Below are 12,765 nucleotides of genomic sequence, written 5' to 3'. Positions count from 1 at the left end.
AAAACATTACTCAATATTGTTAAAATTATAGGCACTAATGATTGTGTTTTTCCTAAACTAAATAAAATAAATTATATTTGTTTAACATGATTTACATTTGGATATTTTTTTCTGAACATGATTTATGTTTTGTTAAATGAACAAAAAAGCCAAAAGTCCAAAAAAAAAAAAATCAGCTTCTATCCTAACCTTATGTTTAAGCCAAAAGCCATACATTTTCCTACAATTTTTATACAAAGAAAGTTTTTCTTCTTTCTTTTTTGTTTCAAACTGACTTTTGGGACCCAAACCTCAGTTTGAGTTTAAACTAAACATATACCTGCCTACACTTGCTACTGTCGTTATAACAAATTATTATAAAATTTAGAGATTCATGTTTGGGGATGGACCTTGAGATCCGCAAACAGCAAGACTGCTTTGAATAAGGATCAGATGCATTTAGAAATATGTTTGAAAGAATTATAAAGTGGTAAGAGAAGTATTGCTCAAAGTGATATATCCATAAACAATTGCATTGTCAAAGATGGTGGGCTTAGCATTAGCCCCCTATCAGTAGTTTGAAAATATAGTTATCATAAAACTCACTTGTTTTTAACAAGATAATGTTATAATCACTTTGAAAGCATTGATGTTGTTTGATTTTGCTTTCATTTTATATTTGATAAAAAAAATTATGATAATTATTACTAATAAACTTTGTCAAGCATTGCAATAAAAATTTCAAGATATATTAAATGTTTTATACTTAATATCTATCATAAAATCACTTATTCAAAAGTTAAGAGGTTATGGTTAACATATGTTCTTATAAAAAAATTAACTTTTTCAATAATAACTAAGCTATTGATATTTATTATATAAATTGTTTTTACTATGATATACTTAGATCTCATTGACATAAAGAATTTGTGACATTTGAGCATTATTACTGTGTTGATATATTTATTTATTACAATTATCAATTGAAAGAATTAAATAGTAAATTCAGTAAGCAAGTACTAGAGTTGTTTAAATTGAACAGAACTTTATATCTTAATGATGCATTTAAATTATTCAGTGCTCACGGAAAAGATGAAATCTTCACCACTATAATGATAGTTTATATTGAGAAGGAATTGCTAAAAATTTTATCGTAAACATGATATGTAGTTATTTTTGTGCCATGAAAGATTGATAAGCAAAAATTAAAAGTTAAAGGTATATATATTTTTTGTTATATATATATATAACTGAATATAAATATATAACAACAACGACAACAACAAGTCTTTATCCCACTAGGTGGGGTTGGCTATATGGATTGCAAGACGCCATTGTGCTTTATCATTTATCAAGCTTTTAGAAATATTACTAATTAAGAGATCGCGTTTAACAACTTTCAAGAGTGTTCTCTTAGGCCTTCCTCTACCCCACTTAATAGGGCTCAAAGTTATATGTTTCACTATTCTCATTGGTGCCTCCCTCAGTCTTCTTTGTATATGCCCAAACCATCTCAAATGATTTTCTACCATTTTTTCGTCAATAGGTGCTACCCTCACTTTTTCATACATGTGCTCATTTTGAATTTTATCTTTATGTGTATGTTTACATATCCATCGTAACATTCTCATCTCTGCTACTCCAACTTTATGCTCTTGCTGTCTCGTTAGAGTCCAGCATTCACTACTATATAACATAGCCAGTCTGATAGCAGTATGATAAAACTTTTCTTTAAGTTTATTAGGCACCTTACAGTCACAAATAACTTCTTTAGTTTTTCTCCAATTAAACCACCCAGCTTGAATCCTCTATAAAATACCCCCAGTGATTTCGCCATCATTTTGAATAATGGCTCCCAAATATCTAAACTTTTTCACTTGATATATAATTTGGTCTCCCAATTTTACTTCCAAATTACTGTCAACTAGTCTCTTGTTAAATGTACAATATAAATATTCTGTTTTATTCCTACTCAAACAAAAACCTTTTGACTCCAATGTCCTCCTCTATAACTCAAGTTTACAATTAACCTCTTCTCTTGTCTTTGCTATAACAACTATATCATCCGCGAAGAGCATACATTTGGAAATTTCCCCTTGAATATGTTCCATCAAAATATTTAGGATCAAGTTAAATAGATAAGGACTCAAAGATGATATCTGATGTAGTCCAATCTTTATAGGAAAGTCTTTTGTTTGACCACTAGACGTTCTTATACTAGTTTATACCCCTCATACATATCTTGTATGACTTTAATATAAGCAATCCGTACTTTATTCTTTTTCAAGGCTTTCCAAAGCACTTCTCTTAGTATACGGTCATAAGCTTTTTCCAAATCAATAAAAACCATGTGTAAATCTTTACCTTTATAACGATACTTTTCCATTAATCCCCTTAGTAGATAAATGATCTCTGTAGTCGATCTACCAGGCATAAAACCAAACTGATTCTTAGAAATACTTGTCTCCAATCTCAACTTGTGCTCATTTACTTTCTCCCACAATTTCATTGTGTGACTCATGAGTTTAATCCCTCTATAATAAGTACAATTCTGAACATCCCCTTTATTTTTATAAATAGAAATTAATGTACTTCTCCTCCACTCGTCAGGCATTTTCTTGGACCGTAAAATCACATTAAATAACTTAGTTAACCATCTCATCCCTTCTTCACCTAAACATTTCCACACTTCAATAGGTATACAATCAGGTCCATTAGCTCTACCATTTGCCATTTTTTTAAGAGCTTCCTTTACCTCCTTATCACATATTATTCGATAGAATGATAAATTTTGTTCTCCTTCATTGGTTATTAAATCCTCCAAGTTACTAGATGAACTTTCTCCATCATTGAAAAGTTCGGAAAAGTAGCTCTCTCATCTATTTTTAATTTCATTGTCTGTAATTAAAATTCTTCCCTCTTCATCCTTTATACACTTTACCTGTTCTAGATCTCTTGATTTTCTTTCCCTACTCTTAGCAATCTTATAAATGTTTCATTCTCCTTCCTTCGTCTCAAGGCTCTTATAAAATTCTTCAAAAGCTTTAGAACGAGCTTCACTCACAGCTCTTTTAGTTTCCTTCTTAGCCATACAATGCCTCCCAATTTTTCTCATTGTTGCACAAATGTATGGCTTTAAAATAGTTCTTCTTATATTTGATTTTGTCCTATATACTATTATTCCACCACCAAGACTCCTTATCTCTCAGACCAGAACCTTTTGATTCTCCCAAAACTACTTTTGCAACCTTTCTTATCTTTTTAGCCATATCCTCCCACATGATGTTAGCACTTTCTTAAGATTCCTAAATTCCTTTGTCCAAAAGATTTCGCTTGAAAATATCTTGCTTCTTACCTTTTAATTGCCACCACCTAATCCTTGGTGCTACTACTTGTCGATATTTTTGAATTTTACTCATAATACACACATCAAGGATATATATATATAAATTGAAATATTTATATTATGTTAGTGATATATATATATATATATAATTTTTTTGATTATCATATATATATATATATATGTTTTATCATCGTCTCAAGAACACATGATACTTCCATGGCGGGATAGTTGAGGAGGATGGCATAGGGGCTGTTTCAGTGATAATTGCCATTGAAAGTTTGAGTGTGATTGTAGCGAGAAAATTAGAAGGCGTGAAATTGCAATCAAGAGACGTCTTCAAGTAATAATATTTGATATAACCAGTACGTCTGAGGGAAAGGCTATAGTCAACATGGTGGATTCTTGATATTGCATTATTAATATGTTAAATCATTATTTTGTTTTATTTCATTTGCTTGTTTTCTCTTGCATGGAATTAATAAACGCGAAACCCAACCCAAAAACGTAATTGTCTGGCTAGGCGGCTAAGCGAAGTCAGCTTCAATATTTTGTAGTCTTCAGGATTATTATTTTATGTTTTTCCTTATGAGTGGAAGATTTTAATATTGTCATTATTATTAATTTATTAATTCATTATTTTGGAGTCTTCTATTCTGCTTCTTTTCTATTTTAACCTCATCTATACTTTTGTTTTCTTTTAATAAAAAATATTTTGTCATGGAAATAGATAAGAAATTAAACCCAATACTCGTCTGGTTAGGTGGAAAAACAACTTTTATGTTGTTTTTTTTTTTGGTTGTTATTTTTGGGTTAAAGATGAGGCAAAGCCCATAGAAGAAAAACTAGCAAGAAAACAAACTGAAACAAATAGCTTTCAAAACCTAATCCCTATGAAAACCTAATTCCAAAATGTAGGAGTAACTTGTACGAGATACGCACTTGAACTCACATTCCTTGAATCTTAACTAAATACATTTCTATTTTTTTTAATCACGATTATATTTATAATAGAATTAGGACCTTTTCAATGTACTTTTTCATATAACCACTAGCCTTCGTCCGTTTTTTTTTTTTTTAATAGAAACTTTGAAAGAACTTCTTTGCTTAATCTAATTTTATTATTAAATTCAACATTAGACAATTCTTAGAAGTTTTTCCTAAAACGGAACCTAAGTAGTGAAAAATAAGTTTATATACATACATACATATATATATATATATATATGTATTTGTGTTTTTGGGAAAATTTCATAGATGTGATTTAATTATAAAAATTAGGAAATACACTGCAGGTTATTGAGACTAAAATGAAAATAATTTTGTAAGGCAAATGACTAAAGTGCCCTTAATAGAAATGAAAAGAGAGAATGTGAATCAATGCCTAACATGACTTGTTAATTGTGTAACAGGACTTGTTAAATCCCTTATATTACTTGCTAAATCTATAATGTTACTGGTGAATTTATTAGGTCCCAATTAAATCCTTAACTTGTTAAATCATCTTAACATGTTAAAAAGGCCATGTTACTTGTTAGTTCTATAAAATGTTAGGATAAATCTTTAAATTTATGAAACAAAAGTTAATAAATATAAGATTTAGCTTTAAATTTTAGGTTTGGTGTACTTAAACTAACACTAATTAATATGCTAATTAAATAACGAAAAGTAAATTATTGAAGCAATTTCTCAATTTCTATAGCAATTATTGTTGCATACATGTTTTCCCAAGCAATTTAGAATATTAAAAAAAATCAAATATATATAAATCAGTTATAAAATATATAGCTACAATTATCTGGCAAGGCAAATTCGATCTTGAGTTACAAATAGATTATTGAAATATGCTTCTTACCATCTCTTACTATCTATCTTACATAATTCACGTGGGGCAAAAGACAGGCTTTATTGCAGATATGCATTGGCTGCGTTTGTAAATAGCAATTTGTTCGAACGTCAACATCATGTTAATAAATTTCAAGCGTTGATCCTCCAGACCAAGTTTATATTTCTTGATTTGTAGTGATCTCTCTATGCTTTAATTGTCTTAATTTATTAATTTGTGACTTTAAGGTTGATGCTGAGTGGTGAGTACTATAAATAGCGATTCACATAATGATATAAAGCAATCAGCTAAACAACAAGCATTCCCTGCTTTGTAAGCTGTAAGCCAAAAATGTCTTCCTCTAGTCCCATATCTCAAAAAAGGCGTTCCATCGCTAATTTTAGTCCCAATAGTTGGGATTATCATTTGTTTGCCATTACCCCTGCTCCTGTCCTGGTAATTACACTCTTCAACACCCTTTGATTTCTTGTGCTTTTACAATTTTTTTTTCATGTTTTTAAGCATTCAGTATGAGTTAAAGTTGAGATTAGTTTGACTTTAGATAGAATTAGAGTAGAAGAAAGATAAATAGATTATAAATATTTTTTATTAATATCCGTTTTGCTATAAATAAAAAGTATTCTTGAAGCTATCTCTCGTTAATTTTCATGTTACAGAATGGAGAGTTGGATATCGAACAACGACTACAACATTTGAAGAACCAAGTTCGAAAGTTGATACTCACTCAAGTTGAGGATCTTACTGAAAAATTGAACTTCATTGACAATATTAAACGCTTAGGGGTATCGTATCATTTTGAAAATGAGATTGGGGAGATAATGGAGAATATGAGTGAGAATCATCCTCCTTTTGAGGGCAAAGATCTTCACACTACTTCCCTCTGGTTTCGCTTGCTTAGGCAAGAAGGTTATCATGTGCCATCTGGTATGCTTATTTGTGCCACATGTATTTTATGTAAGTTCTTAATACACGCTATATATTAGGCCTTCTTGTTTTCTAAAAGTGAGACTACATATATATATTTATGCAGATGTATTTGATCAATTCAAAGATGAAAATGGTGATTTTAAGAAGTCAATGATTGAAGATGTGGTTGGAATGTTGAGCTTATATGAGGCTGCACATTTTGCCATTCATGGAGAAGATTTTCTTGACAAAGCTTTACACTATTCTACTTATAACTTGAAGTCAAGACTAAGCAACTTGAGCCCTACCCTTGAACGGAAAGTAATCCATGCATTGAACTACCCTATTCGAAGAGGCATGCCTAGATTCGAGTCCAGATATTACATTCCTATGTATTCATCAGAGGCTTCTCCAAATGATCCTCTATTAGAATTAGCCATCATTGACTTTAATGTTGTACAAGCATTGCACAAGAAGGAGCTAAACCAAATCATTGAGTAAGACCAATTTATTGATGAGTTGCTTCTATAAAGTCATCTGTTATTCTATAAGAAAAAGATTAACATTTATTTGTATTACAGGTGGTGGAAAAAGTTAGACTTCCTGACGAATGTGCCATATGCTAGGGACCGAGTTGTTGAAGGCTACTTTTGGGTATTGGGTGTATATTTTGAGCCTCAGTTCATGCTTGGAAGGACAATTATGACCAAATTAGGCACCTTAATGGCAGTGGTTGATGATACATATGATGCATATGGCACAATTGAAGAACTTGAACTATTTACACAAGCAATCGGCAGGTTAAATAATTCTAAGAATGATATTGACTAATAATTTATGTGTGTGTGTGTATGACCACTCTCGTTATTTTCTTGTATACTCGATCTAGGATATGCATAATTTTAAAATTAGCATTCTGCAGTTTTTGTTATTATATTATGAAAATATATAGATTTCCAAATAATGCTTTTATCATTTATAGTTAGCTGACAAAACAAATATTGTCACTTCAAATTGATTCCCAGATGGGATGCTAGTTCTCTAAAGCCCCTTCCACAATGCATGAAAGTCGTATTACAGGCTGTATTTGATCTATTTAATGTGATGGAGTTATTGACTATTGAAGCTGGAAAATCATGCTTTGTTCCATATGTTAAACGAGCAGTATGATTCTTTTCCCTAATATGCATTACATTTTTCAAATTTTGAATAAACTTAATTTGTAGGTTTGCTTAACTAATGTCTTTATTATGCTTATAGTTTCAACAATTCTGTGAAGCTAATCTAGTTGAATCCAAATGGCACCACCATGGTTACATCCCAACATATGAAGAGTACATTGAAAATGGAATTGTGACATGTGGTTGTCCTTTGCTCTTGACGACTTGCTTACTTGGCCTTGAGAATTCGGTAAACAGAGATGCATTTGATTGGATTTCTCAAGTACCCAAAATGGTCAGAGCATCATCAATTATCTTCAGAGTGGTAAATGACATGGGCTCTCACAAGGTATGATATTGCCTTTAAACTATTCTTTGATATGCATCCAGTGTTTTAAACTATCTGTATTAGCATTTTCACCCCTAAAAATAATTAAAACATAGCATTTTTTACCTTGACATTAAAAAACCACAAGTGTCTATTAGTTAAATACTCACAAAAATGGGGCCCACAAGGCAATGAGTACTAACAAACATTTGTAGATATTTAACGTCAAGGTAAAAAATGCTACGTTTTAATTATTCTATGGGTGAAAATGTTACGGCAAATAGTTTATGGCATTAGATACTCCTTGAAAAATAGTTCATGGGCAAAAATGCATCTTTACTCTTAATATTTCAATGTAAATAACATAACATTGTGAAGAAACTCCTAAAGTATTTTTCTAAGCACTAAGTTTATGGTTTTGGTTTGGCAGTTTGAGAAAACAAGATTACATATTGCCTCTACAGTAAAATGTTTGATGAATCAACATGGGATTTTAGAGCTAGAGGCCTATAAACTGTTGCAAGAGGAATTAGAAGATGCATGGAAAGATATTAATGAAGAATACTTGAAGGCAAAATTTATTCCAAAGGTTGTGCTTCAATGTGTTGTGAATTTCACAAATATTGTAGAGCTGCTATATGAAAACTTTTCAGATAAATATACCCATGGAGAACTATTAAAAGATCATATCAGAGCACTAGTCATCGATCCTATTGGCAATTAACAACACAAGTTAATGCTTCAGACATATGCAATGGCTTTCAAATACTAAAGTCTATGTGATGGATTGACAAGTGGAAAAGTTTGTGTGTTGTGTTTATATATTAATAGAGGAGTGAATCATGTTAATGTTGTTTTGTATTGATTAATGTTCTTTTACCTTGCTTGCTTCCTTTTACTTTTTCTTACATTGTATAACAATTATGCTTGTGCATTCAAAATAGTTAGTAGAAGTACTGTTCATGTTTTATAACACATGGGAGGTGTTTTTATTGATAGTTAATGAACTATTGGTTTATGGAAACACTATCATATAGCCTTTTGGAAAAGAGTCAAACCATTTTATGTTTTGTAATATTAAAAACATTGCACCAGATAAAACATTTCTTAAATATTAAAAAACAGCAAACTTTATAATTATACAGGTCACAACAAATAATAATTTAGACTTTCTAATGGAGAGGTGCCATATGTTAGGACCAAGTTAATGAATGGCTATTGGATATAAATTATGAGCCTCAATATATAATTTGAATTTCTTAAACTATTATAACATAGTAGACTTCATAATTATACAAGTCACAACAAATAATAAATTAGACTTTCTCATGGAGAGGTGCCATGTGTTAGGACCAAGTTGTTGAATGGCTATTGGATGTAAATTATAAGCCTCAATATATAATTTGAGGGACAATTATTGGAAAGTTATTTCCTATTAGAGAAAACTCTATTTTTGGTACCCATACTTTACTCGAGTTTTGGTATAGGTCCATGCACTTTTCTCAGTGTTCTAGGTCCCTAAACTTTTCTCCTTCTGCAACGTTGATTCCTACATTTTCATAAGAATGATAAAATGGCAGAAACTATATTAATAATTCTGACATGTCAATTAACACTTTTAATTTCGTACCTATAGATCAAATTGATGCTAATATAGATTTTTTAATGAGAAAAAATCATAAGATAAAATAAAAAAAAGGTTGACTTAGACTTTTAAATGATTAGAACAATGCCTAAGTTAAAAAGACCTAGGCCCACATTTTCTAAGACACAACAACCCCACTACAATTGGGACCTAAAGACCCCATGATAATGGCACCGAAAAAGAGCCTTGGAGGACACTAGAAAAGAGCATTCTATGATGCTAGAATAGTCACCTTTGATGGATGACCATCAGGCGATGTTGTGCCAAGTAAATGTTTGAAAAGTTGAAGTTCATGGATTTAAGTCATTCTCAACATTTGATTCATACTCCTAATTTTTCAGTGCTTCCAAATCTTGAGCAATTAATTCTTGAAACGGTGTGTAAAACTTGTTAAGGTTCATCCATCCTTAGGACAACATAAGAAAATTACTATGATGAATTTCAAAGATTGCAAAAGTCTTAAAGCTCTATTTAATACAGTAGAAATGGATTCTTTGAGAAAATTGATTCTTTCTTGCTACTCAAAATTTATAAAGCTTCCTGAATTAGGGAAAACATAGAGTACTTACCAATACTTGAGTTGAAATTTTACAAAAATCTTATGCGCCTTTCAGGTTCTGTTAGTAACCTAAAGTCCCCCAAAAGTTTCAATATAGATGGCTGTTCAAAATTTTAATCATTGCCAGACAATTTGGATGAAAATGAAAGTATAGAAGAGTTAGATTTAAGTGGAACTGCTATAATATCAATACCTTCATCCATTGTTGGTTTGAAACATTTGAGTAAACTATAGGTAGATAGATGCGATGGACTGCTATAACATCAATACCTTCATCCATTGATGATTAATAGTGGGGGTTGGCTGAAAACAATGATTCTTGGTGTAGGGATTAATGAGAGAGGTTTTGTGGGACAAAGAAAGAGTTTTAAAGGTTTCAAGGCATAATGATTTAAAAAAGTAAAGGCAACTAAAAATTATTTAAAGGAAACTATATAGTGGTTATTTATTTCAAATAACTGCTATATAGAAATTATTTATGAACAACAACTGTATAATCTATGTAATTAACAAATTTTGAAAGTCTATATGACAGTTACTTAAAGTAACCACTATATAGTTTCAGAGACTATATAGCAGTTGTTTACAAACAATCATTATATAGTCTCTACAAAAAAATAAAATAAAAAATAATAAAACTATATAAGGGGGATTTATATTAACTGCTATATAGAGCTAGAAACTATATAGCAATCATTATAAATAACTATTATATAGTCTTTCAAGTTAAATCTCACCTCATCTACATAATGGTTTTTGAAATAACTATTGTATAAGGGCATTATGTACATTGTTTTTTTAGCAGTGATGTTACCATGCTTGTATTATCAATTCTTTTGGTCAATGAGACAAGTAGTTAATTAGGAATGGTTGTTTGTCACTTTAGTCCCAATATCTAGGAGTATCATTTGTTTGCATTTACATCTGCTCCTATCATTGTAATTACACTCTTCAACACCCTTTCATTTCTTGCGCTTTCAATATTTTCTTTTTGTTTTTAACCTTTCTATATGATTCAAAGTTGAGATAAAATTAGAGTAGAAGAAAGATAAATGAATTATAAATATCTTAATTTAATATCATTTTTCACTATAAATAAAAAATATTCTTGAAGTTATCTCTTTTATTCCTTTTTGGGGAAAAGATATCTCTCATTGTATAATTTTCATGGTACATAATGGAGAGTTGGAAATCCAACAATGACTACAACTTATGAAAAACCAAGTTCAAAAGTTTATACTTGCTCAAGTTGAGGATCTTACAGAGAAATTGAGTTTGATCGATAATATTAAACATTTGAGTGTGTCTTATCTTTTTGAAAGTGAGATAGGAGAAATAATAGAGAATATGCATGAAAAACCTCCTCCTTTTCAAGGAAAGAATCTTCAAATCATTTCCCTCTAGTTTCATTTGCTTAGGCAACAAGGTTATCATGCGCCATCTAGTATGTTTAGTAGCACTATTTATATTTTATGCAAGTTCTTAAAGTTAGAATATATAAATGTGTGTGTGCGTGCGTGCGTGTGCGCAAAGATGTATTTTATCAATCACTATAAAAAAAATTGACTTTTAGTGATGACTTGAAAGAGAAAAAGTTGCCACTGAAAGTTTTCAATGATGACAACAGGTTGTCATAATATCATCACCTCTTATCACTTATTCTATTTGTGGAGACAATAAAAGTCGCCGTTTGTAACAACCTAGAAATTTAATTAAATATCATTTTATAAATAAATAAATTTAACTATCATATGTCTAATTATTATAAACAAGTAGTGTTATTGTTTAAAATATCAATTTAATTATAAAATATTTGAAAAAAGAGACTCATTACCACATTACATGGCATTCCAAATTTAAAAAAAAAATCAAACATTAGATTTTTGAATGAATTTATCACTTCACATAGGGTATGTGTTAGTCAATTCAGTTAGGTTTGAGATTAATTGACCAAAACCAATTAACCAAATTGGCCTAAATAGTTGGATTGAATCAAACCAAATATTACTTGATAACAAAAATTGATGTAAAATAATATAGTTTGGTTTAATTCTTTACTTTGGCTCACTAGCATTAAATAATACCTTAATCTTATCTTAACATAATTTCATTATTTTAAAGTTACAATTTAACCATAAAATATATTAAATGAAAACTCATTATGTTATTTTATATATTCATTATAAAATTACAATAATACAACAAAATTAATGTCTTAAAAAGTTGAATATTAGATTAAATATGATAAAAATACATATTTATTATAACTTAAATTTTTAAGAAATTATAATATATTTTAAAATATGTTACAATCAATGACAACTTTAAAAAGTCACTACTGATTGTCAACTTTTAGTGGCTACTTTTTATGTCGTCACTAAAACTTAGACCTTCAATGGCGGCATGCACTTGTTGCCGCTGAAAGTTTAACAATCAGTGATGACTATATATTGCCGTCGCAAAAAGTTAAATTTTCAATGGTGATTTTTATTGTCGCTACAGATTGATTATTTTCAGCGGCGATGTTTTAGAGTCGCCGCTGAAAGTCACCGCTGAAAGTGATTTTTTTTGTAGTGAATTTAGGTATGAAAATGGTGATTTTAAGTAGTCATCAATTGAATATATGATTGGAATGCTGAGCTTACATGAGGCTGCACATTTTGGCATCCATGGAGAAGTTCTTGACAAAGCTATACACTTTACTACTTATCATTTGAAGTCAAGGTGAAGCAACTTGAGCCCTACCCTTGAATGAAAAGTAATTCATGCATTGAACTACCCTATTCGTAAAGGTATACCTAGGGTGGAGTCCAAATATTACATACCTATGTATTTAGCATAGGCTTCTCCAAGTGATCCTTTGTTATAGTTAGCCATCATTGACTTTAATGTTGTACAAGTACTACACAAGGAGGAGCTAAACCAAGCCATTGAGTAAGAACAATTTATTGATGAGCTGTTTTTATATAATCAGACATCATATTAAAGAAAAAACTTAA

The 12,765-nt window shown here is 30.3% G+C and overlaps 1 protein-coding gene across 2 annotated transcripts; it reads left to right on the top strand.

Annotated features, from left to right (window-relative positions):
- The first annotated feature begins 5,470 nt into the window (after positions 1-5,470).
- Positions 5,471-8,364, top strand: LOC129317141 ((-)-germacrene D synthase-like). Of its 2 annotated transcripts, none has more exons than XM_054961500.1 (7): positions 5,471-5,603; positions 5,825-6,092; positions 6,199-6,571; positions 6,656-6,874; positions 7,100-7,238; positions 7,335-7,583; positions 7,993-8,364. In XM_054961500.1, exons 1-7 carry the CDS (start codon positions 5,499-5,501, stop codon positions 8,284-8,286), a joined length of 1,647 nt encoding a protein of 548 aa, XP_054817475.1. In that variant the 5' UTR covers positions 5,471-5,498; the 3' UTR covers positions 8,287-8,364. The 2 variants fall into 2 exon arrangements, with proteins under 2 accessions (XP_054817475.1, XP_054817474.1); XM_054961499.1 differs by having other exon boundaries at positions 6,172-6,571.
- Positions 8,365-12,765: the final 4,401 nt, after the last annotated feature.

The sequence above is a fragment of the Prosopis cineraria genome, unplaced genomic scaffold, assembly GCF_029017545.1.
Source record: "Prosopis cineraria cultivar Desert tree isolate PC_DT_omini unplaced genomic scaffold, ASM2901754v1 PC8, whole genome shotgun sequence".
In the NCBI taxonomy this organism is placed as follows: domain Eukaryota; kingdom Viridiplantae; phylum Streptophyta; class Magnoliopsida; order Fabales; family Fabaceae; genus Prosopis; species Prosopis cineraria.
The sequence above is the reverse complement of the archived record's forward strand: the minus strand, read 5'-3'. Positions and strand labels throughout refer to the sequence as shown.

Excerpts from the sequence above, each read along its gene's own strand:
- LOC129317141 (XM_054961499.1), top strand. The coding sequence starts at position 5,499 with ATGTCTTCCTCTAGTCCCATATCTCAAAAAAGGCGTTCCATCGCTAAT. Across the intron at positions 5,604-5,824 it reads TTACCCCTGCTCCTGTCCTG|AATGGAGAGTTGGATATCGA; the intron begins GTAATTACACTC and ends TTCATGTTACAG. Across the intron at positions 6,572-6,655 it reads GAGCTAAACCAAATCATTGA|GTGGTGGAAAAAGTTAGACT; the intron begins GTAAGACCAATT and ends TTTGTATTACAG.